This window comes from Lemur catta, chromosome 21 (assembly GCF_020740605.2).
Source record: "Lemur catta isolate mLemCat1 chromosome 21, mLemCat1.pri, whole genome shotgun sequence".
NCBI classification, from domain to species: domain Eukaryota; kingdom Metazoa; phylum Chordata; class Mammalia; order Primates; family Lemuridae; genus Lemur; species Lemur catta.
The window spans coordinates 31,008,071-31,032,816 of NC_059148.1; the positions used below are offsets into that span (position 1 = coordinate 31,008,071).

The 24,746-nt window shown below is 39.2% G+C and overlaps 1 protein-coding gene across 1 annotated transcript; it reads left to right on the plus strand.

Annotated features, from left to right (window-relative positions):
* Positions 1 to 1,197: 1,197 nt before the first annotated feature.
* On the plus strand, positions 1,198 to 23,612 carry PIWIL1 (piwi like RNA-mediated gene silencing 1). The gene is made up of 20 exons (XM_045534298.1): positions 1,198 to 1,281; positions 1,570 to 1,684; positions 2,274 to 2,399; positions 3,199 to 3,413; positions 3,787 to 3,908; positions 4,978 to 5,058; positions 5,747 to 5,944; positions 6,360 to 6,471; positions 10,426 to 10,552; positions 10,803 to 10,920; positions 11,475 to 11,589; positions 12,768 to 12,955; positions 13,348 to 13,420; positions 14,865 to 15,065; positions 15,184 to 15,287; positions 16,177 to 16,247; positions 16,409 to 16,562; positions 19,856 to 19,981; positions 22,492 to 22,639; positions 22,799 to 23,612. The coding sequence occupies exons 1-20, from the start codon at positions 1,204 to 1,206 to the stop codon at positions 22,913 to 22,915; spliced, it is 2,589 nt and encodes an 862-aa protein (XP_045390254.1). The 5' UTR covers positions 1,198 to 1,203; the 3' UTR covers positions 22,916 to 23,612.
* The last annotated feature ends 1,134 nt before the right edge of the window (positions 23,613 to 24,746 follow it).

Genomic DNA, 24,746 nt, shown 5'->3' on the forward strand with positions numbered 1-24,746 from the left:
GCTCTCAGCATGTCAGCATGGTGGTTGTGACATCCTGTCTGGAAAGACGGGTACCACCTGCCTGCCAGTTCCTAGCTCTCTTACATCTCAGTTTAAATGTTATTAGAGGCGGTCCTCTTTAGCATGTAAATTAGTTCCTGCTTGCTTTTTAGTAAGAACATTCTGCTTGTTTCTATCATTATGCTTTTTAAAATTTATAGTTACAATTTTATTTGCCTTTTCCATCAGGGCTAATATTTGCTGAGTGCTCACTGGGTGCCAGGTGCTTCTGAAGCACTCTCTGTGTGTTTTCATTGGCTCCTCACAATTGACCTGTGCAGCAGGTTATTCTAACCATTTTGCAAACGTAGACAGGAGTCACAGGTTGTGTGGTTTGCTCAAAGTTACTTGTGTGAAATGTGAAGGAATTGGGTTCAGGCAGGTGAGCTCTGAGGCCTCTGCCCTAGTAATCTGATGACCCTGTTTTCTCTCCATGGCGGGGTGAGTGGGCGTTAACGCCTCCAGCCGATCCTGGCCAACAGCAGGCACTTGAAGAAATGGAGGGAATCGCAGCAGACGTGCAGGGAACGAGGGAGTAGCTTAGATAAAGATCAATGACTCTTCCGTTTTTCTTTAGAGACAAAGTAGATGGTGGTGCCCCTCACCAAGAATGAAATTACGGGACGTGAATGATGTGAGGTAGAAGAGATAGTATTAGTTTGGTGTGTTCAGTTTAAGCTACACGTGGAACTGTGGGAAGATCCAGGAGGACACCGTATGTATGTAGCAGAGGCGTGGTGGGAAAATTGCCACAGTGCCCTGTTTCATGGTCAGTTATGTATGCACCCACACGTGTCTGTGCAAATATATAAAATCTCCAAGTGGGAAAGAATGAACCAGTCACCAGCATCTTAATTCTATTAGCACTCTGTTCCTTCTATGTCTGTTTATAATTAATCAATTGAAAACCTAAATCTTATATTAAAATAAGTTTTCCCCTTTAGCCCTAGCACGGTGCCCTAGTCCACAGTAAGCCCTTAAGTGTGTTGAACGTAGGAATGGTTGCCTTAAACTGTGTCAGGAAAGATTAAAAAGATACATAATTGTCTGGAAGTTTATTTTAGAATCTCAAGTAAATTTAAATGTAACATTGTAGAAATGGTCAAATGTGATTGTGTACATTGAGTATTGTTTTCATGACTGTTTCCTTTCTAGTGAAAAAAAATGACTGGGAGAGCCAGAGCAAGAGCCAGAGGAAGGGCCAGGGGTCAGGAGACGGTGCAACACGTGGGTGCCGCTGCCGTGAGTGCTGTGCCTCCTCTAACTGTGGAAAATGTCTTTGAACCTTTATCAGCTTAGGCTGTGGAAAGTAAATTAAAAACAGCCCTGTGGAGGATAGGAAGTGAGCAAAATGAGACCATGTTCTATTTCCTGAGGATGTTAGAAGTGGATTCTTGACCTTATTTGGTGACTCTTCTCTCCAAGAAATTTCTTTTTAAAAATATTTGATTGCTAACTTAGATTGGTGTTGGTTGAATATGACTTCTTGGCATAACAAGAATGCCATTATTTATTTGCATGTAACTGCAGAGTCAGCAACCTGGTTTTAGTCAGCCTAGACCTCAGCAGCCACCGGCAGAGGGCGAGTTAGTTGGCCGTGGACGACAGAGAGGAGGAACAGTAGGAGCAACAGCCAAGTCACAAGGTGAAGAGAGCACGAGTTTGTGCGTGTGTGTAGGATTAGCTTTGGCTAAATGTACTGTAACAGTACTATAAGCAGTACTGTGTGCAGAAAGGGGAACAGATTTCATCATTGTTTATATTCAGAAACTAATAATTGGGTTTTTGCGTCCAGAACTGAATTTTTTTTAAGACAAATTAGAACTTTTCAGGGAAAAATTCCAAACAAGCTTTTATGACAGAGTGTGGAAAATACGTCAAGGCCCCTAGATGGTTATCAGACTTATAGAAAAATAATTTCTTGATCAATAAACACATGCTCCTGAGTTCTTGCATTACAGTCTAATTGTCCTGATCTTTTGAAGATGTATATCTCTTGAAAGGGAGTAACTGTTTGCCTAGGGTCATGACAAGAAAGACTTTACGAATTAAGTTATAACTAGGAAACCATTCTCCTGTTTGGCAGATAACATCCTCAAACGTTTTGATAGGATTGCTGTGCATTATCTTTCATAGTTCAATATTCTTTGGGCTACATATAATAGCACTATGGGAATTAAGACTGTTATTTATGTTTTGTATTGCCCAGGTATAAAATTTTCTTTTCTTTTCAGAACTCCAGATATCTGCTGGATTTCAGGAGTTATCATTAGCAGAGAGAGGAGGTCGTCGTAGAGATTTTCATGATCTTGGTGTGAATACAAGACAGAACCTAGACCATGTTAAAGAGTCAAAAACAGGTAGGTTAATTATGAATACAGTTTCATGAGATTATTTCTCAAGTACACAGGACACTGAATTGAGGCGCTTTATTTTACGTGTTTATTTGTATGATGCATTACTAGGAAGAAAAAACACATTTAGTCAAGGATCTTGCATGGCTTTTCCATTTTCCTTTCCCTTTGGGCTTTGATGAAATAGGTTGTAAGTGTTTTGTTTTAAGAGACAGGGTGTTGCTCTGTTGCCTAGGCTGGAGTGCAGTGGTGTGATCACAGCTCACTGCAACCTCCAACTCCTGGGCTAAAGCAATCTTCTCACCTCATCCTCCCAAGTATCTGGGACTATAGGTGCCTCCCACCACACCCAGCTAATTTTTATCTTTTGTTGAGAAGGGGTCTCGCTATGTTGCCCAGGCTGGTCCTGGGTTCGGGTGATCCTCTTACCTTGGCTTCCCAAAGTGCTGGGATTACAGGTGTGAGTGCCCAGCCTATAGATGTCTTTAACTGCGTATTTTGAAATGTCTCATTAAATATTCTATAGATCATTTTTCTTTTAAAACTCTTTGCCATGAAGATATTTGGTTGGTTGCTTGTAAATTACTTATTCTAAGGAGGATTTATTTCTAAATGTATGATTCTTTAGGAATTCAGCTAAATAGACAGGCCAGTGGTCCCCAAAGTCAGACGTTGGAGAATTTTCATGTTGTTTGCTGCACTTAGCTTTGTGTTTACAGAACTGTGTCTGCCTTGTCCTGGTAGGAAAGATTTCAAGGCAGAATAAACTTGCTATTTTGTTGATTGACTGTGACTGACTTTTCAGGTTCTTCAGGCATTATAGTGAGGTTAAGCACTAACCATTTCCGGTTGACATCGCGTCCCCAGTGGGCCTTGTATCAGTACCACATTGACTATAACCCACTGATGGAAGCCAGAAGACTCCGTTCAGCTCTTCTTTTTCAACATGAAGATCTAATTGGAAGGTGTCATGCTTTTGATGGAACAATATTATTTTTACCTAAAAGACTACAGCACAAGGTTATTTCAAATGTCTGGATGGGGAGAGGGAGATGGGGGATTTCCACTTCAAAGCAGAACTGCCGCAATACAGGGTAGGTCGGATGGCTTTTAGAGAGACCCCAGGGGTCTTCTGTCTGACAAGACTGGTCATAAACCCAAAGGGCACTTTGGCATTATTTTATAATTCTGAAATCAACCTGAGTAACTTAATGATTACAATTGAATTGTAATGCAGACACTTAGCCACTCTTTTCTCATAGCCATTTTTTAAAAATTCCATTTAAAATTTTTATGTACTTTTCAGTGTTGCTTTATTAAATAGGCGTGATATGATTGGGCTTAGTTTTCCTTTAAGAATTAAAAGTTTGGTTTTCCACCTCTCTGGCTTTAGGTTACAGAAGTTTTTAGCCAAACCCGCAATGGAGAGCATGTGAGGATAACGATCACTTTAACAAATGAACTTCCACCCACATCGCCAACTTGTTTGCAGTTCTATAATATTATTTTCAGGAGGTATGTTAGTGTTTTGTTTTCAGCATTTTATTAAGAAAAACTTAAAGCAAAAGTTGGAAGAACTGAAAGTTCAATTACCTGTACACTTTGTTACCTACATTCTGCAACGTTTGGTTTCTCTGTACTGTAATAGTCATTTAAGGTGTGGTTTATTGACGTAGCATTCATTGACTTGCTTTAAGCAAGCATTCTGTCTTTAGCTTCCCTGTTCATGTTGACACCAGATCTTTCCCACAACTGTCTGCGCTTGTGCTAAGAACACAGTATGCTCAGGAGCTTGTTGCTGACTGTATGTTCCTCCTCCCCACAGTGAGTGCTTGATCCGAAAGAGGGTCAGAGTTAGGGCTGTTCAGGTTACTTGTCCCACCACAGGAGACATACTGCATGCTTGATCCTTCACTTTCAATGTATATACCACGTTTTCCAAATCCCAAATCAAGACATGTGCTCTGCAAAGATTTTTTTTGCAGAGGGATAAGAAACAGTCTAGATGAGGCTGAAATTTGCATGAGTATTATGGGGTATAATACTTGGGTTTGTAATTTACCTTTTTAAGTTGGTTATAAGATAACTGTCACTGATGATAGGACAATTCATTTTGATAGATGCTCGTTTTATGTTAATGTAACTGGTAGATTTATTTTTCTCTAAATGAGAGGTTGGCAAACTTTTCTTTGCAAAGGGCCTGACAGTAAACATTTTAGGCTTTTCCAGCCATGTGGTCTCAGCTGCAGCTATTGAGCTCTGCTGCTATGCTGTGAAAGCAGTGTGGACAATACGTAAATGAGCAGTCCTGGCTGTGTTCCAGTACAACTAGTGATGGACACCAGAATTTGAATTTCATATAAATCATGTATCATGAAATAATCTTTTGATTTTTTTCTAACCTTTAAGAAATTTGAAAACCATTGTTAGCTCATAGGCCATAAAACAACCAGCAGGTAAGCTGGATTTGGCCTGGCCAAAGACCCTAGTTTGCCAACCCCTACTCTAAACAGCATGCCCTTCTGATTGCAGTATTAGAGATACTTACCAGTATTCACTTTTCTAACTATTCTGACCTTTCTAGGCTTTTGAAAATCATGAATTTGCAACAAATCGGACGGAATTATTACAACCCAAGTGACCCAATTGATATTCCAAATCATAGGTTTGTATGAAGTGGAAAGTTTGATATTCCTTAGGCTTAATCACAAACTTTGAAAATGATACTCCAATTTGAAGTGATCAAATTTGCTACTGTGACTGTGAATAGTACCCATTGCATTAAATGAACATTTAACTTGGCTTGAATAATAATGAGACATTCCAGAAAGCTTAGATTTAAAAAAAATCACATAATTTATCTGTCATTGGGAAAGCATATATAGCTGTCCAATGCTATTAATAAGTTTATATTTTGCTCTTAGGTAATAAAATTCATTGGTTAATGTGGTGTGTCAAGACTGCAGCCTGGAGAGGGTGGGGTTGTAAAAAAAAAAAAAAAAAAGAAAGAAGAAAAAGATTGCAGCCTAAGTGGTTTAGGTTTCTTATAATAATTGTAGGTGCTTTCATTAGATTGGCAGCTTTTTCAATTCTTAGGCCAATGTAGCAAATAGTTTAATAAAGTTAGTGTGTTTATATAAAATGGAACTTATTATAATTATTATAATATATTGAAGGTCTAGAAAAGACAAATCTTTATCTGGAACCATGTAAAATCTAGAAATAAGGAGATTAACTCATTCAAAAACTTTGTACTTTAGATCCAGTTAATAAAGGTGAAAAACATAAATATGTACAAAAACACTTTTGGATATTTACAGAGGTTACTTGATGGCGTGCATTTTATTTGACAGGTTGGTGATTTGGCCTGGCTTCACTACTTCCATTCTTCAGTATGAAAACAACATCATGCTTTGCACTGATGTTAGTCATAAAGTCCTGCGAAGTGAGACTGTTCTAGATTTCATGTTAAACTTTTATCATCAAACTGAAGAACAGAAATTTCAAGAACAAGTTTCTAAAGAACTAATAGGTTTAATTGTTCTTACCAAGTAAGACTGCTTTTTTAAAATGCCAAATCTTTTTTCAAATTGTAAAATATTGTAGCTTTCTAGCCTACAATGTTAGAAAGAAAATGGAGTTTAAAGTTGAGTGGTGGGAATAGCACAGAAAAGGAGGAGGAATATTTGTCACCTTTCCCAAGATCAAAGTTTTGGAAACATAATTCATTTGGGCAGAACAAATATCTAATGATTGTTATCCTTTATAATTATTTTCTGATAGCAGTTTAGTCATTACCCCACCCATCTGGCATAGTCTATAAGAAATCCTTTTCCCTTTCTCTTTCCATAACGTTGTATATAGCCAGGTGATTGTAAATTTTAGAGAATACATGCTGTCTAGTCTGTTTTTAATATCAGCTCTCTGCCTGCCATCAAATGCAGTCAAATGTCAGTCATCCCACAGGTATAACAATAAGACATACAGAGTGGACGACATCGACTGGGACCAGAACCCAAAGAGCACCTTTAAGAAAGCTGACGGCACTGAAGTCAGCTTCTTGGAGTACTACAGGAAGGTGAGGCACCAGCACCTGTGTTATCCTCTTCATCTGAGGTATTTAGATCTCAGTGGAAATCTGAAATAGCCTCACATTTTTGTAACACTTGTGTGCACATTTGGAACAAATTGTTTTTAAAGCTGTATGTAAATGTGTTTATTAGGGCAGTCACAGCATAATTCATTTTAATTCATCAGATTATTAAAATGCCTCCTTTTATTTGGTACAATTCACATAATGACAGGTCCCCTTTCCTGGTTCCCTTTTCCAGTAGAATGAAAGCTTTGAATTGAAGCACGTGGAGGACAAATAGGTCCAATAACAGTTGGAAATATGAGTTATCAGCTTACCATATTATCTCTCATTGTATAATCAACATTTTCTTGTCTTCACTTGGAGGGGTGGTTTGAACCTCAATATCGGTTGTGTTAAATCTATTGCCTATGAGTTAACCCCTTTGATTTACATACTGGCAAAATTTGGATCGGCTTGTTTAGTTCATATAGGCTAGATCAGTTTGTTGGGTGATCATCAAACACAGTTTTATAAAGATTCTAGTTTTTGTCACAGTAATTGCCAAATTGAAAAAAATCCCCAGAGGCAAATAGCAGCAAGAACAACTACTGACTAGAAGAAAATAAAGTGTTTATATAGAAATGCATAGTAACATTGTTTTAGTATTCAGAGATGAGCAGATCTGGCCCCTAAATCCTCAGGGATTTAGAAGGTCACATTCTCAGAAGGTCACATTCCATTTGATGTGCTGTTAAAAGTACAAGAAAGTTATTTCTAGAAAACAGTATCAATTAAAATAGTAAAACTTATCTCTGAAGTGCTAAAACTCATCACTTATTTTCCACTGTTAGTAGAATATATCCTATTTCTAAAAATCTGGATAAATGAGCTATTGCATATTTATATTTTGTGTGGAAAATATGCATTTACTAGTAGCCTTTGTGCTGCTGCTCTGCCATGACTGAACGCATCAGAGTCTGCTACTGAGGGGAGGGTTCTCTGAGAAGTTGCATGAAGGGCTGATCTTACTCTTGGCAAAATGACAACAAGCCAGGGGTCATCTCAGCTTGATTTTCCTACCAGTCTTTGCAACCTCTTTACTCCTTGAGAATTCCAACCATGCCTAACCTAGATGCTTCTGGGTGTCAGAGGTTACTGTGAGAAACGGGTTGTGGCATTTTCGGTGTTTAATAATCACTCTTGGAGATGGGAGGAGTTGGTATATGTCAGCAACAAATCTAAAGGAAGCATCCGTTGAAAATGGTGATTTAAACCTGAAGCAAGGTGAGGGGAAATCCTCCCCTTCCCTGACTAGTATTGACCATCACCTGCCAGCCCATTCTTCCGTAAGTCGCTTTTTTTTTTTCCAAACTTACCAGCTCTGCCCCAGGCCCCCGCTACTGCATGTTTAGGGCGTAGGTGATCTTCAGTCTTGGCTGTGCCCAAGGTTCCAGCAAATGATATGTTAATAATTCTCACATTTCTAGCTCCAGTCTAGACATGTCTAAACTCAACTCTTGGTGGTTCTAAGTATTTGGATGTCTCAAAGACAACCTCACATGCTGCCAACACTGAATGGATTGTATTCCCCCAAGCTGGCCCCATTCAGCATTCTTGATCAATGCAGGGAAAATAACTTCCACAGAGGTGGAGATTTTGTAGTTTATGTACTCCCCAGTGCCTAAGTAGGCACCGAGGTATTTGAATAAACGAGTAAGTGATGGAGAATTCAAACCTCAGACCAACCTCCGTGGCTTCTCTGTTGCCTTCTGTAACTCATTGCTTGTCAAATACTAGCACTCTACCTTGTTATCGGAAATATTTTCATTTTTTTCCTTTTCTAAGTAACTGTTGTCTTTCTGGACCTTGTTTTTCTAATTCATTCAACTAGTCTCTTAGTATTCATTTATTCTGCTTTCTGATCCATTTCCAACTCATACAAATCTGATGTTATTCTTCTTCTACCCAAAGGAATTAGGTGACTTCCCATTCATTGTGCCTGCGTCTGGTTAAGCATGTTGGCCTTTATCCAGTGAGACCCTGAATGAAGCAGCCCCTGCTGCTGCTTTATCCTTGTGGCTTGTGCCCCACCCCAACCTCCTTACCAGCCAAGGGCTCTTTCCCAGGCCGCTGTCCTTGCCGGCACTCTACAAGCTGGGGTCTTACCCTTGTGCTTTAGCTCTCAGCTCAGGTGCTTTCTGAAGGGAAGACTGTCACAGCCAGGGGTAATCCGGTGTCTTGAGTAGAAATAGTAAGGGAAGGGGGTTGGGTTGAGATATTTTAAACAAGACATTCTTGGGACTTCCTGGTAGAAATGCAGCTTTAGTAGTAAGTGGTGGTTTGGGATGGAAGATAATACCTGGACAACATTCAGGAGAGAAGGGCCTTTGGAAGGGAAGATCACAGTCAGTAGGTTTTAAAAAGGTTTAACAATAATGTCAAATAGAAATTAGAGTGCTGTTTCTTAGATGTAGAGAAAAAGTTAAAAAAGAATTGACAGGCTTTTTGTTTAGGCCCTAAGAGTATAGACAGGAAGGATTCCCCAAGTTCTGTGTCAGGAACTATTATACACTTAAGGCCTTTGGGTGAAAGGGGATGAGAATAGGAACACTTCTCAAATGACTGTCACACTTCTGCCACATGTGCCCGAAGTAAGTGATGTGATGTGAAGGGGGGAGCTGTTATCAGACCCTCAATAAAGAAAATAGCGTGATAAAATAAGTAATATAGCTACATGAAGCAGCGGTCAGAAAGGAGTGTTCTACTTGAAATTTTCTTATTTGAGATAAGAAAATTAACTATTTTTCCTGGATGGAAAGGAAGTCGAGGACAGGATAGTTGGTTTCTTAATTCACAAGGGTTGTAATAGGTGGCCAGGACCTTGTCATGGGATGGGAACAAGAAATGGGCAGGTTCCCCTTAGTCTTGCTGTCTCCAAGCCCCCAGGCTGTGGCCTGTTAGGAAACAGGCTGCACATCACTGCCTGAGCTCCGCAGCACCCCACCCTGGGCCGTGGAAACATTGTCTTCCATGAAACCGGTCCCTGGTGTCAAAAAGGTTGGGGGCCCTGCCTTAGTCCATTGGTGAGGGACTGAGACTATGGAAATGGCCACGGTGAGTGAGGTTCCTTTTGTATGCTCAATGGAGATGTGTGATTTTATTAAATAAAAAGCCGTATGTGAATTAGGGTGTTTAAAAGATCTGCTGTCAGCAAGATACAGGAGAAGGCAGGGAAGAAAGGGTCTTTAAGACACAGGGCCAGAAGCTCTAGTGAGGACAACTCATCTGAAGTCTGTCATGGTTCTAGAATTGCAGAGCTGAGCTGGAGGCCAGGGAGCTCATTCTTGTAAGGACGTTGAGTCACCACTGTCATTATGTTTTGTCACTTCACGAATTGTAAAAGCATATTTTAGGCAGTGATTCCGTATGGGGAATCTTAATACTGCTTAATTGAAATTTGGCTTCTTGAAAATATGGAGATTTTATAAGAACTTTCCTGATTAAAAATGTTCTGTAGCATAGAAACCTTTTCCCTTCCCCTGTTTATGCTTATCTTGAGATGGCTTTTAGTGAGAACATGTAAGTTCTCACTACATGTGGTTTTAGAGGAATTATGCTGTGGTGAAAACTCAAGTCACACAGACTACTATTTCTAAACCAAAACGTCAAAAAATGAAGCAAATAGAACTGTGACTGAAAGTCAGGACTCAGAACCTTACTGTCCTCGATGATCTAAGCTTTTAGGAAAAAAGGTGAGATACTCAGTAAAGCATATAAACCACAACCTGTTTTAAGAAGATTGAAAAATGCATTTTTTAAACTTTATTTGGGAGCTGTTAGCAGCCTTGCTATTGGCGTCAATTCTTTATTTAAAACACACAAAAAACCTTTTTGCCCACTGAAATGTGTTACTCAAGGCATTTGGTATGAACAGTGACGCTTTCCTCTTGTGAGCAGCAATATAACCAAGAGATCACCGACTTGAAGCAGCCGGTCTTGGTCAGCCAGCCCAAGAGGAGGAGGGGCCCTGGGGGCACATTGCCAGGGCCGGCAATGCTCATTCCTGAGCTCTGCTACCTTACAGGTACTGTAGACTTTTGTTTACTTGGAAGGAAAACGGTAGATTATTTACCCATTCTTCTCTAGAAGTCCTTCAGCATTCCTTGACTCTCCCCTCTCTCAATTCCACCTCCAAAAGCCCTTTTACTGAAGCTGCTTCATCTCCTTGGAATTCTCTTCTTTCACACATCATCACCCTACACTCCAAATATTATTTAGACCTGATCATTATTTCTTTAACCGTATGCCTGAATATAAACATATTTTATTTAAAGGTCTAACTGATAAAATGCGTAATGATTTTAATGTGATGAAGGACTTAGCTGTGCATACAAGACTAACTCCGGAGCAGAGGCAACGTGAAGTAGGAAGACTCATCGACTACATTCATAAGTAAGTCATCTATTTCACTAGGACACGGTTTCAGTTTTTTCTCTAGTATTTTATGTGGGTTTTGGGGGGTGACTTCCTTCTGGGGGAGTGACAGAAAGTAACTTTCTCCTTTAGTGTTTGCAGTATTTGGGGTGGGCTTGTTCTTCATATTTCTAAGTGAGGCTACCTCACGTTCTTCAGGAAATAATAAAGTTAAACTTTGTAGCCTGTGGCCTTTCTAATTCTTCTATTAGAAACAGGTGACAGAACAGAAAAGTGCAGTGTTTTTGGATAACCCTACTTTCTGTCTTTGCTATGTCAAGGGTTTACTTTGAGGGGGAGATAGTTTGGGCATCAGAAGTGTAAATTAAAGAATGCCTTGAGGAGAAGTGTAGAGGTGATGAGAGAAAAATAGATTGTACTTAAGTGTCTCCAGCTTTCTCACCAGGATCTCAATCCTGAAAGAAACGTTGAAATTAATTGTAAGTTGGAGTGGATCTCTATTTGCATATATCTATTAGCTTTTGCTGTGTTTCTTTTAAGTTTAGTAGCATGTAAATATGTTAAATTTACAGAGATGATAATGTTCAAAGGGAGCTTCGAGACTGGGGTTTGAGCTTTGACTCCAACTTACTGTCCTTCTCAGGAAGAATTTTGCAAGCAGAAAAGATTCACCAAGGTGGAAAAACAGTAAGGCAGTTTTTAAAGTTGTCAATCAAGTGAGATTTGGGTCAGATCACAATAAAGCAAGTAGGAATAACCTGCTATGTGCCACATTGGTCCTTTCCTCACCTTTCTCTTCCCCACTTCCCCTCTCTGTCAACTCACCCGAGCAGCCCAGGACTTTAGAAGTGGGTGTGCTCCAGGAAGAGAAAATGGGGAAGCACTAGAGACTCTGGAGCCTGTAGCTTGGTCCTCAGAATAATCTGTAAGACTTAGCTAAAAGGTGGCTTAATGTTTTTTTCAATAACCTGAGTTACTCTAAGGTGTTGAATTCATCTAACTATCTGATTGGGTTGATATTTTGCCACTAAAGTAATCTTTTACATGGAGAACTCCTGATTTGATTGGCTTCATTTTTGCTTGGACCATTTTTTGTAGAGATAATATGTTAAAAATTATGCCTTTTATGAATAATCTTCAGAAAAGGAAAAGCAAGTATTCTAAAATTTTTTTATGTAATTGAAGCACTAAGTGCCAAAATATAAAAAATAATTTATGGAAAACTCCTCACCTTCTAAATGTTCTATGAATAAGAATTTAACAGTGTAACTTAATCTTTGGATTGCAATTGTTTTTATTATCCCCTGTAGAAATAATGAGAGTATATATCCCTGTATTAGCAGTCAGGGAGGCGGGCAGGACTTGCAGAAGACACTGGATTTCTCCTCTGTGAAGACCGGCTCAAGGGTGCTGTGCCTTGCGCTGTGTTTGCTTGCTGCCTTGCGCTGTGTTCGCTTGCTGCCTTGCGTTTGTGTTTTGAAGCTTGCTTTTAGCATCGAGCACCTCAGTCAGGTTGCTTAACTTTCAAAGCCTTCTTCATCATGAAGAAAATAACAGCTATTTTTACAAGATTTTAGAAAACATTGGGGAGAATGCAATTAAGGCACTTAGGAAAGCACCTGGCACAAGTAAGCACTCAAGTAGTAGCTGTCGATGTATTTTAGATAAAATTGCCATCATCCTTTGGATACATTTTTGTATCTTTTTCTCCCGTGGAAGACATTTTTATCTGTCACTCTAATTCAGATGTATAAGTAGTAGCACACTAAGTTCCAACATATGCCATGTAGAATTATTGAAGACTTTTTGACTTGATTAGTGAGAACTTACAATGGAATTTACAGTGTCTCTGAACTTTCTTCTAGTTTGATTACAATCCACAATTTGCAGATTGGTCAAAAGAAACAAGAGGTGCACCATTAATTAGTGTTAAGCCACTAGATAACTGGCTATTGATCTATACTCGAAGAAATTATGAAGCAGCCAATTCATTGATACAAAATCTGTTTAAAGTTACACCAGCCATGGGCATACAAATGAAAAAAGCAATAATGTAAGTTTATCAATTCATTTTTACTGTGAAAATTGATTAGTAGTCATTTGGAGAGTGTGGGAACTCAAAAGTGATTGAGCTACTTAAAACAGTAACTAGATTACCTTAGTTTAAACATTTGATATGGCTCCCTATAATGGTAATAAACAGAATTATATTTTAATAACTAAGAATCAGTGGGAGAAGAGATCATTTAGGACTAATTCTCAAACGTATGTGCTTACACTATTGCCATTGCTTGTGTTAGAAACAGTCTTTTGCCTAAATGGCTATTGTTAGTGTTTGATTTTATAAAGAAATGTTTCATGTACTATAATATATAGGAAAATGTTTATGCATGGTACATTTTTTATCACTTTTCCTGAGTGTTGGATTATGTGCTTCCATTCCAGGATCGAAGTGGATGATAGAACCGAAGCCTATTTAAGAGTCTTACAGCAAAAGGTTACATCAGATACCCAGATAGTAAGTAGCTAATTGATACATAGGCAGTTTTCAGTGATGAAATGCTTCAAAGGGGCATTTTTAAATCTTGGAATTTTGAGTTCATTTTCCTAATGTTATAATTAGGTTCCCAAACTAACCACAAATTATATTTTGTTTACGTAGAGTAGCTAGACTAATGCCAGCGTAGTTGTGTGCTCAGGGGCTTGTTACTGTGCTCTGCAAAAGGCAGGGGGCGCTGAAGGAAAACAAAGCCATCTTCAATGTATTCAGACTCAAAGGCTTTAATTATTCTAGAAAATTTGGAAAACACAGGCATAAAAGTAAAAACTAGCTTTCAGCACACATAGAAGTATAAGTGTATAATTAAATAGAAACTTCCTGGACCGTCTGGTGTAAGCTCTGTCTCAGTGAGTGGGCCGGCCCTGGGAAACAGGAAAGTCTGTAGACTTCAGTGGGCATCGCCAGCACCCGAGAGTTTGAAAATATGGATGGAACCACTCTCCTAAGCGCTTTCACCTTCTCTCCTGGAATGCGCTGTTGTGTCTTTGGCCCTGCACCCAGGTGGGCGAGGGACGCCTTGGAGAAGGCGAGGAGCAGGTCCTCCTGCTGGCGAAGTCTCGCTGTGAAGTGTGTGCGCGCGGGAGGTGCGGAGGGTCGGGGACTGGAGATGAGGGCGGCCACTTGAGGCAGATGATTTTTATCTGTAATCTGAAATTGTAGGTTTTCAGGTCCAGTTTTTGGTTTCTTGTTTTTGTTTTAATCTGTCGCATAGTCATTAAGAGTGTAAACTCTGCTGTCAAATCCCTGGGTTCATGTCCTGGCTCAGCCATTTGTGTGGGCTTGGGCAAGTGCTTCTGGCTTTATTTCCTTATCTGAAAACAGTTTGGTGGTAATAACAGCAATAACAGTGAACCTTCATGACACTTCTGAGGTGAAATGGCATCGTCACACATGGCGTTCTGTTTTGTCCCCAAAATTGTCCATGGACTTCCTAGGAAAGTTTATAGTTTGATCAGATTCTCAAACCAGAGCTTTAAAGTTTAAAAGTTATGCTCCTAACTGAATCGTAAATTAAAACCGGAAAATCTTGTATTTGTCCACCTGTCAATGATCACTAACTTGCGTTGCCCTGTTCCCTATCTCTAAATTAGTCCAGGCTGGTCACATAAAGCATATTTAACTAAGTTCTGGAATTTAAATGGTGTTCAGTTTCAAGTGACATAGTTTGCTTAACATGATTTCTTTCCTTTATGAGCTTTTGTCATTTGATTGAATATAATGAGCAGTGTCTAGAAGTTCTCACTGTCATACCAGTTGGCTGTATGGCAGAAATGAGGAGTAAAGGAAATGACAGTGCTCGGCATTCATACCTCACAGCTGCGCCTGGTTTCCTGTCCTCTGCCTTGAACTTAATCATCAGTTCCCTAATTCTTTGTAATGAGGGCATTTTGTTTGTTTTTAGGTTGTCTGTCTGTTGTCAAGTAATCGGAAGGACAAATATGATGCTATTAAAAAATACTTATGTACAGATTGCCCTACCCCAAGCCAGTGTGTGGTGGCCCGAACCTTGGGCAAGCAGCAAACAGTCATGGCCATTGCTACAAAGATTGCCCTGCAGATGAACTGCAAGATGGGAGGAGAGCTCTGGAGGGTGGACATGCCTGTGAGTTTTAATTAACTGGTGGATACACTTTTAAAATTGATGCTTAAGAAAATGGATTTACTCCTCAAATGTTGCTAGTACTCTGTGGCATCTAAAATTACAATATTTGTTATTAAAGCTGAAGTTGGCGATGATAGTTGGCATTGATTGCTACCATGACACCACCGCTGGACGGAGGTCAATTGCAGGATTTGTTGCCAGCATCAATGAAGGAATGACCCGGTGAGTGAGGCTGGGCAGCTGTGGGTGACGGCGAGACGAAGGCCGCAGAGGACTAAAGCTCGGGCTGGTGTCTGGGGTAGGAGGTGCAGGAGTGGGGTTCATTCTTTATTTTTATCCTGCTGATTTCTCTGTAACACCCACCAAAAAACTTAGAAAAATAATTATTACCTACCTTACCCCTTCATTAGCTTTAAATCTGTAGTATTCAAACTACATTTCAGTTTATTTTTAAAATATTGTATTAAAGGGTACATCTCATTAAATGTGACCATCTCTAAAAACTTCTTTGTTTAATAACTTTTATTGGCCACTGAAATGTAGTTTCAAGTTTTGCTGTAGAAAAACCACCTGAGTTTACTCAGTCACTTGTATTTCAACACAGTAAAATTATTTTTCAATGATTTTCTTGGAACTAAGGGAATTGCTAAGAATAGGAATGAATGAAAATGTAAAAGGGGATATTAGTTAGCATTACTAATGGGTGTGTTTTAAGGTCTTCTGTCTTTTGGAAGAGTGAAATATATGTTGAGTAGTTTCTCAAGAGCATTCCAGTGAGTGTACTTCTGTGTGTATTTGGGTGTAAACTAGGCAGCATCTCTGGGTATTATGGTTTACATTTTATTTTCTCTCCAGCAGATGGAATCACATTGTTGATTTCTAATAAAAGAAAACTTAGTTTGTGATGTTGATAAAGGATATAGCAAGGGTTGCTGTATCTTGCTACTTCTATGTATTTAAGGTTTCATAAAGTATTTGGAGATGTTAGCAGATGTCTTTAAAGGAAGTTACAAAGATGACACATTGCTAAGAGTGAAATATAGATTAATTCAGAAAGGAAAAACTTGTAGAGAATTGCATTATCACCCTAGTTGTGCTTTTCTCCAAACAGCTGGTTCTCGCGATGTGTGTTTCAAGATCGAGGACAAGAGCTGGTGGATGGACTCAAAGTCTGCTTGCAAGGTTAGTCTCCTGAAGCTCTTCCATTCTGGCCTCTAAACTGGGGTCTTCAAGAAATTACCCTAAGAGCTATGTTACTGAAAAATATGCCCAGAATTTGGGAAAAACACACCATTTGTGTTGTAAGCATGAATTCATTTAAAACTTTTCTGGCTTTCTTTCAGCTGCTCTGAGGGCTTGGAACAGCTGCAATGAATACATGCCTAGTCGAATTTTTGTGTATCGGGATGGTGTAGGAGATGGTCAGCTTAAAACGCTGGTTAACTACGAAGTACCACAGTTTTTGGATTGCCTGAAATCTGTTGGTAGGGGTTACAAGTAAGCATGCAAATTATAAAGCATTTTCTGTTTTTAAAGCTACACCTTTTTATCTTTCAAATTAGCGTCACAAGATAAAAAGGTAAGTGGGAACCTAACTTGCTGGGTACAGTAGGGCTTTTGCAGTAATGGAAGGGGCAGAGGAATGTTTGTGTCGGGGATTTTTTTCACAAGGGAAGAGGCTGGGTTGACTGCTAGGGTAGTGTCATTCCTTCAAGGAGTAGGACATTAAGACCCCCATTACCAGTCCTCTGCCTGCCGCCTTTCTCACCTGAACCCTTGGAGTGCAGGTGTATGATGATTCCATACACGCATAGGCATCCACACAATTGGAGTAAATATTGCAAATAGTCTTAACTTACTGAACACTTGTTTCACTTCCTTGTAGACTTGACTCATAATGTACTTCATCAGTAAGGTGATTGGCAAGCGGCTAGTCTCATAGGAGGAGATGGTTTTACTTTCTTCTCTTAGATACTGTGGACAGCCGAGCACGGTGCTGTCTGTATCCGAGTGCTGCACGTGCTGTCCTTTGTGAACCATCGTGGCTTTTGCCTTCCTCTGCGCTCCCAAAGGCATGACCACCAGTGCCAGGGGACAGTAGAATGCATGCCATTTCCAGACAGCTGTTCTAATATATTAGTACATTGTTTCACTTTTCCATTTCTCGTTATCAGATCTGTGAGCAATTTGAGATCAGGGATGTTGTAGTAAGGGCTAAGTGTGTAATATTAATAGATTAAAGATTTACAGATTTGATTTTTAAGATTATTTTGAAAATCTTGGAAGCTTGTTTGTGTGTGCTTGCATGTGCGTATTTAAATACTGATTATTCTTGCCAGACCTTTTCAGTCAGCATTTTGTATCATTATGGAGATTAGGGATTTTGAAAGCCATTGGCCATACCTGGGGCTTGGTCTGATTTTACGTGGTGCATGGGGTCAGCGTCAAGAGCGTTGCTTCCTCTCTCTAGCTAACCAACCGGACGGTGCTTCCGAGTCCTCTCTGGCCAAGTCCGAAAAGACCCTCTGCATAACTTTATCCCAGACAGTTTTAAAATGAGGTTTTATGCCATTAAATTCTCAGAGCAAGTCCAGGGGTGTTTTTATCTTTCTTGAAATAGTTGTGTTTCAGATTAAAAGGCTATACATTTTTTAATATTTTGAAAAAGAAGGTTAATATTCTTTTCTAGCCCCTTAAAACTTTTAATGCTTGTGTTTTTCTCAAATAGTGTTTTTGTTTGTTTTGAGGTTTTTGTAAGCCTTATTTTGTATGTTTCTCTAAGATTTTTTGTCAGTATGGGGAGGTGTGGTGTGGCGGCAGTAACAGAGGAGTCTAAGATGTACGGCTGCTTTCTTAGGCTTCTTTCCTGTCACTCACTGCCTGAGCACTCAGCACTTGCTAGTCTTCGTTGCCTTTTTCTCGTACCCAGAGTGAAGGAAATTTTCAAGAAGTGAAGAATAGAGGTAGTAGTGCAAGCTCATCTTATTCCCTTGAGCTGGATTTTTGGGCTACTGGGAGTACACACTGTTGGCCTTGCTGGGGCTGCATCTCTGGTTCTTTGAGTCCTTTGGGTTTGATTCCCAGAAGGGTTGGCAGAAATAGCTCCTGGAAAGGAGATTCTGGCCCCAGTGAGTGAGTCCTGTGAACAGTCATCCTCGTGTGCAGGATTGAGCCTGGTGCAGCTGGTGGGGTGCACCTGCCGGCTCCTTCAGCCAATAGGAATACACTGTGGCCGGGAAGGGGACCCTAAATGGATTGCTTGGGCTAACATGTAAGTGTTGCATGAAGTTAACTTCACATTGCGAGTTGTGCTGTTATCTGGTGGCAGGAGGGAGTCATGGTCAAGAGCAACGTGTCTTAATATCAGAGTGGATTTGATCCCAATTTGCCTTCATTTGTGGAATAGGGGAAACAATTAAGGTGTTGAAAGGAATAAATGAAACGTGTGCAATGCACTTCACACAGGATCCAGTAAGCAATAAATGGTGGACAGTTCTTCCAGAAAAAACGTCAGATTGTATATAAAACACCTGAGAATTATTCCTCACTTAAGAAATGCAAAGCTTGGATTAAATATTTGTAGTTGTCCTTAGAAGCACAATGTGTGCTTTTAAATTGAAATGTTGATTTTAACATTTAATGTTGAAATGTTGATCTGCGTGAGTAGAGGATATTTCTAAAAATGTTCTCTGTTTAAGTTAAATTGCTTTCCTATCCCCTCTATATTTGGCTACCACTACCATGAAGGAGCTGAATTATGTTTATCATTGAACAGAAGTTCCCATTCTGGGCCTTTTGACCATTAGTCTAGGCAGCACACTCTAACTATCTACGCTGCTTAATCTTCACTGCAAAACATCAGCAAAATTACTGAGTCAGACATTACTAGGTCTGTCTACATTACTCTGTGTAGATGCTCTGCCTCCCACTGTTTGGAATCGAGCGCATCTGTGCTCTTAAGCAGCTAGTGCTGTAGTTGGATAAGTGGAGGTGCTGGTACTTGTGACATTGATCAAGTGCTTACTCCCTGCCAGTGCTGTTCTGAGTGCCTTACCTGTGCTAATGCATAGATTCCTAAACGGACTGTGTGTGCACAGGTGTGACTGTCTCAGAGGGACTTGCACCTTTAAGAGGAGGGTAGAAGAGGGTGTGGAAGGTTCCCGAGCAGACCACACAGGGCTGATTCCAGGGCTGCCCTGGTCGGCCAAGGAGGGGTAGGGCTGCTCTGGGGTCTGCACAAAATGTCCTTTGAGACTTCAGTGAAATATTAACCACAAAAATCAAGTTATTCCTCCTGAAAAAATGTGTTTGTATTTTATATATAAATATATATCTCCCCTGATATATTGTGAACTGGTGATTTTGAAAAGCACTGGGTTAGACTTTGATATTACTCAAATCAACTTACCTTTCAAAGAATTTAGAGTTAATATTGTATTTTCCACATAGTAGAAAATGCCCACTGAAGAGTGTTTTAAATTGTGAATTTTGAAAACACATGGGCTTTAACACTTTGGCATGATAGGTATGTAATGTATACCTGTGGATAAACCATCTGCATGACCTTGTGTCACAGGGCACGTTTGTGCCGTTTGCTTTTCCTCCCACCATTCATTCCTGGTCCTCACTCCTGTTGAGAGGAAGATGCTGATGATCATTCCTCCATGACTTGGATGAATGACATGCCCGAAGAGATGTTCCTTTTAAATGAGATGTATGCATGTCTAAATGTGTAAGTGCTCTGAAAATATGACCGACTGAATGTGGTTACTTTCATCATCCTCTTTAAGCCCAAGACTAACGGTAATTGTGGTGAAGAAACGAGTAAATGCCAGATTTTTTGCTCAGTCTGGGGGAAGACTTCAAAATCCACTTCCTGGAACAGTTATTGATGTAGAGGTTACCAGACCAGAATGGTAAGTTCTGTATGAACAGATGAAAATTGTTTTCTCTTTTTTGTTTGTTTGTTATGAGCATGGCCTCTATACTAATTTTAATGTTTACCTTTTAGTTCTTATATTTCTTATAAATACTAAGTTCTTCAACTAATTTTACCTAACATTATTACTAGGGCCCATGAATTCTTAGTGTCTGAAACTGAACAGAAGCATCTGAGTGCAGTTTTTCTTTGGGGGAAGAGAATTATTTTCTGTGGTATTAACTACACATTGAGAGGTTAAGAACTGCCTCTGTAGATGGCTTTTGTGTTTTTTACGTATAGAACCTCATCCACAGATTGTTGTTTTCTATTAAAAGTGTGTAGATCTGTAATGCGCTTAGTTATCCTAAGGTCAGCAAGTTCCATCTGAGACACAGCTGCAGGTGAGAAGACAGCTTCTGAGCAAGCCGGGCTTCTGTGTGTGGCCGGGAGCTACACTCTGCAGGGAGAGGATGAGAGAGACAACTAGGACTTGCAGGGCACCGGCGGGCACAAGGTCATGGTCTCAGTGACACAGAGGGTTCAGTAGTAAAGTCATGACACTTGGTTCATTTTTAGTGAGTTCCTCAAAAACCCTTTTGTGTGGGGAGGTGTGCAGTGCAGTGAGCCATGTTCATGATGGCAACTCCTCAGACAGTCTATTAATGCTCACCTCACGAGAGCGAGTAGTTAGCATGATTCTGTTTTTATATGTTCTGGAACCTTGTGAGGAAGACAACTTTCATCAGGATAAAGTGTCAGACTAAATGCAAAGTTCCTATATGGGGCACTTTGACCCATATGACCCTTGGGTACATGAGGCATTACTATACTAAATTTACGTGGACAGATGACAGTAAAATACAGATCTTAGCTTCATCTAGTAAGCTGTTACCTGACAGTGGATAGAAATTTTTATTTTGAAATACATTGCCTTGGATTCCTGTCTTTGTCTCAGGCAGATGTTAGTTACAGCGTTGGCTCAGAAGGGTTCCTAACCTATCGGTGGAAAGTGGCTAGGGAGACAGAACAAGGCTGAGGTGCTCACGTAGCCCTTCCTTCCGGCAGGATTCCTTCTAACCATTCAGAATGACTCCCGGTGCTTTCTAACCTTACCACTGCCAATGCCAAGGTCCAGATGTAACACTGACCTGGAGACAATAACTGCCTTACACAAATTGGGTAAAATCCAAGTTGAATTATGAAATACGAAAAAATACTTTTTCCTAGATGCTGTTTAAAACTTGCTGCTGATGCTATTCAAACACTTGGAGAAATCCACTTTAATGAATACCAGAGTCATTTTTAATTACCAGCCCTTTGCATGATATGTGCTTAAGTTGGGAATTAGGGTTTAGATTCTAGCTCTGCTGTGATTTCTGCATTCTCTTTGGAGAAGTCATTTAACATTTCTGATCCCCTCATTCTTCTAAAAAATAAATGTAGAGTCTGTTGTAGATCAATTCTGATTTTCTAATTTTGTTTTGACAGATAATAAATTACAGAGTTAATCTCCTTATATCTTTATCAGGTCAGATTACATTAACTCTGGATTGATGTTTCATTCATACTAAGAAAATATCTAATGTCATACTCTTTTGTGTATGTACTGCAGTCAGCCCTCCATATCTGTGGGTTTCCCAACAGTGGATTCAACCAATACTTGAAAATATTTGGAAAAAAATTGTATCAGTACTAAACATGTACAGACTTCTTTCTTGTCATTGTTCTTTAAACAATACAGTAAAACAACTATGTCCATAGGATTTACACTGTGTTAGGTATTATTAGTAATCTAGAGATGATGTAAAGGCTGTGGGAGGAGGTGTGCAGGCCATACGCAAACACTACCCCACTTTACGTCAGGGGCTGGAGCATCCTGGACTTCGGTATCCACAGCGGTCCTGGAGCCAGTCCCCTGGCAGTGCTGAGGGGTGGCTGTGCTTGGTTTTTGTCCTTCCATCTGATCCGATACTAGTTCTATTTATGTTCTTTCATGTTCCCTTCCATTTAAAGGTTAATCCTTAATGATTAAAATTAGTTGTATTTTTATTGAATAACTTGGAACAGGCAAGAGGGGAAAAGGTTCTGTGGTAAAAACATGTTGGGAGAAAAGTGGTCCCTGAAACTAGACTCATTCATTTCCCCACAAGTACTATTTCAAGAGTCTCTGTTGATGGCTCAGTCACATCCTTCAGGTGTGGAGGAGAAACAAGAACTTGCTCGGTGCGCCGTAGTAATTAGCAGCATATCAAATGTTTGGTTCTGCTCTGAGGCATCATGACAAATATTGAAAGTCTAGTAGTTTTTATTACAAACATCTTTTACACATAAGCAGTCCCAAATGGTTCATGAATGACATGTTCTGGACTTCAAGGAAGCACACTACATCCTAAGAAAAGATTAGGTTACAGCAGAGCACAAGATCTTTTCACGGTAAGGAACTTGAATTATCTTAATTTCAGCTTTCAAAAGGTAAGGCTTACATTCATGTTTCTGTAATTCCAGGTATGATTTTTTCATCGTGAGCCAGGCTGTGAGAAGTGGCAGCGTTTCTCCCACACACTATAACGTCATCTATGACAGCAGTGGCCTGAAGCCAGACCACATACAGCGGTTGACTTACAAGCTCTGTCATGTCTATTATAACTGGCCAGTAAGTAGTTTTATTTGTTGAAGTTTATTCACATCAGTGAGATTCGCTTTTCAAAATGAAGTTGCTATGGTTTAAAAGGCTTTTAGAGTTAATACTGAGTTTTGCGATTTAAAGAAGCTAAATTTAGAGTAATAGAACCTTTTTTTCCTTCCGCCAAAGGGTGTCATTCGAGTTCCCGCTCCTTGCCAGTATGCTCACAAACTGGCTTTCCTTGTTGGCCAGAGCATTCACAGAGAACCAAATCTGTCACTGTCAAACCGTCTTTACTACCTCTGACCTACAGAAGAAGACAAGATGTAGCTGTTTTTTCTTTTCAAAATTATAACTTTGGGATTTTTGTAAGATTTTATTTTTTTAACTGTTATCTTTCTAGATGAAACTTGGGCAGGGGATCAGATCTAAGAGTTTTATTTCTAACATTGCTATTCACTGGCATTCTTGTAGATAAAAATTAAGGTTTTATATTTTATCTTGTTTGTTTCTCATTAAGTATGTTGCAAAGATTTTTTTGTTTTGAAAAAATGGAAAAGTACTTTGTATTATAAACAGGCTCTCAAAGTATTTGAAAAGTGGGAGTTTTCTTGAAAGTACTTTCTGGAATGAGCAAGTCCTACGTAGAAACCTATATTAACTTTATTTTTAAAATATTTATTTTGAATTGAAAGGAGAGTAGGATACTCACTGCAATGGTAGGTAGGGTTTTATTTGGGTATTTGATATCTCATATTTTAAAGATAAAAGCTACCAATAAATAACCCAAATATAAGATGTAGGAGAAAATATGTTTATTTCTTTTGTGGGGCTAGGTGGTATGGGGGTAAAAAAAAGATAGTTGAAAAGTTTTAAATTTCTGTCCAAAGAAACATTTTAAAAGAGACCAGTATTGAAGCTCTATATTAACATTACTATTTATTTTGTTTTGCCACTACGACACCATTCTATTTGTTATAAAATAAAATTGAAGTGATTGTCACCTTACTTGAATAACAGTGTAGTTTTTGTTTTTATTGAAAGTATGTGCATTTTCTTTCCATGTAATTTTTAAAACACGCAAAAGGATATGATTCCATTTATAAAAGCTAAATTAGTGTTACTTACGAACTTTAATGTCAAAGTAAAATTCTGTTAGGAAATGCTGCTGCCTGCGATGTTTATAGTCTGAGCATGGGTGTCCACGGTCATGGCCTTGTAAGGAGGAACTGCAAGTGAAGAAGTCTGTCATTGTGAAGTTGGTAATTATAGCTATTTACATATTTATAATGATTTTCAGGAACTTCTGCAAAAAGCAGGCATGAAAATTAATGAATTGTGAGTCATGAGAACACCTTTAAACATTGCTTACAAATGTAATATGAATGTAAGCATTGACTGTGATACACGAGCCCCTGGGACTGTGATTGAAACTAACGCAGCTCAATAAAGCTAGTTGCCTCACACTGTTGCACTCAGTCTCATTGTGTAAACACCTTTTGGGTTTAGCCTTATTAACATTATGAATGAAAATCATTTTATTTTCCTTTCAGTTTTTTGTGCTAATAATTGTTGCTAACGTTGTGCTGGGCTAGTAGCCCGGGTTCCTTAACCTGTTCAGCTTAAAGCACTAGAAGAAAGAAACACAGGAGAATATGACCTTTCCAAAGAATGCCAAAGACAAATATTTCAATGATAAAAGTTGCTAAAGTTTGCCACAACTTTAAGAAGTATGAGGAAATCTAATCAATACAACTGAAAAGATTAATTTGAGTTTTAGTATGAGTTTTTATTGATGGATTTTTATGGCCAGTCAGTAATTTAAGTCGTCAAAATCTCCTTGTTAGCAGGTTTTAAGCTCTACCTTACAGTTAAGGGGCTTTAATGTCTTTAGAATCATGAAAAATTCATAAATGTGATAATTCTGGAAAAGTGGCAGTTGTCCAGAGACCCTCACTGTATCAATAAAGACTTAGTTGCAAGGAACAGAAAGCCTACTTAAATTATCTTAAGCCAAAAGAGGTATTGATTGGCTTTCTCATCATACTAGGTAATGCTTCCCAAATTTAAGAAAATTTAAGAAAATTTTAGGTGTTTAAGAAACACCTAGTTTGTTTTGTACTAACAGACTGCTGGG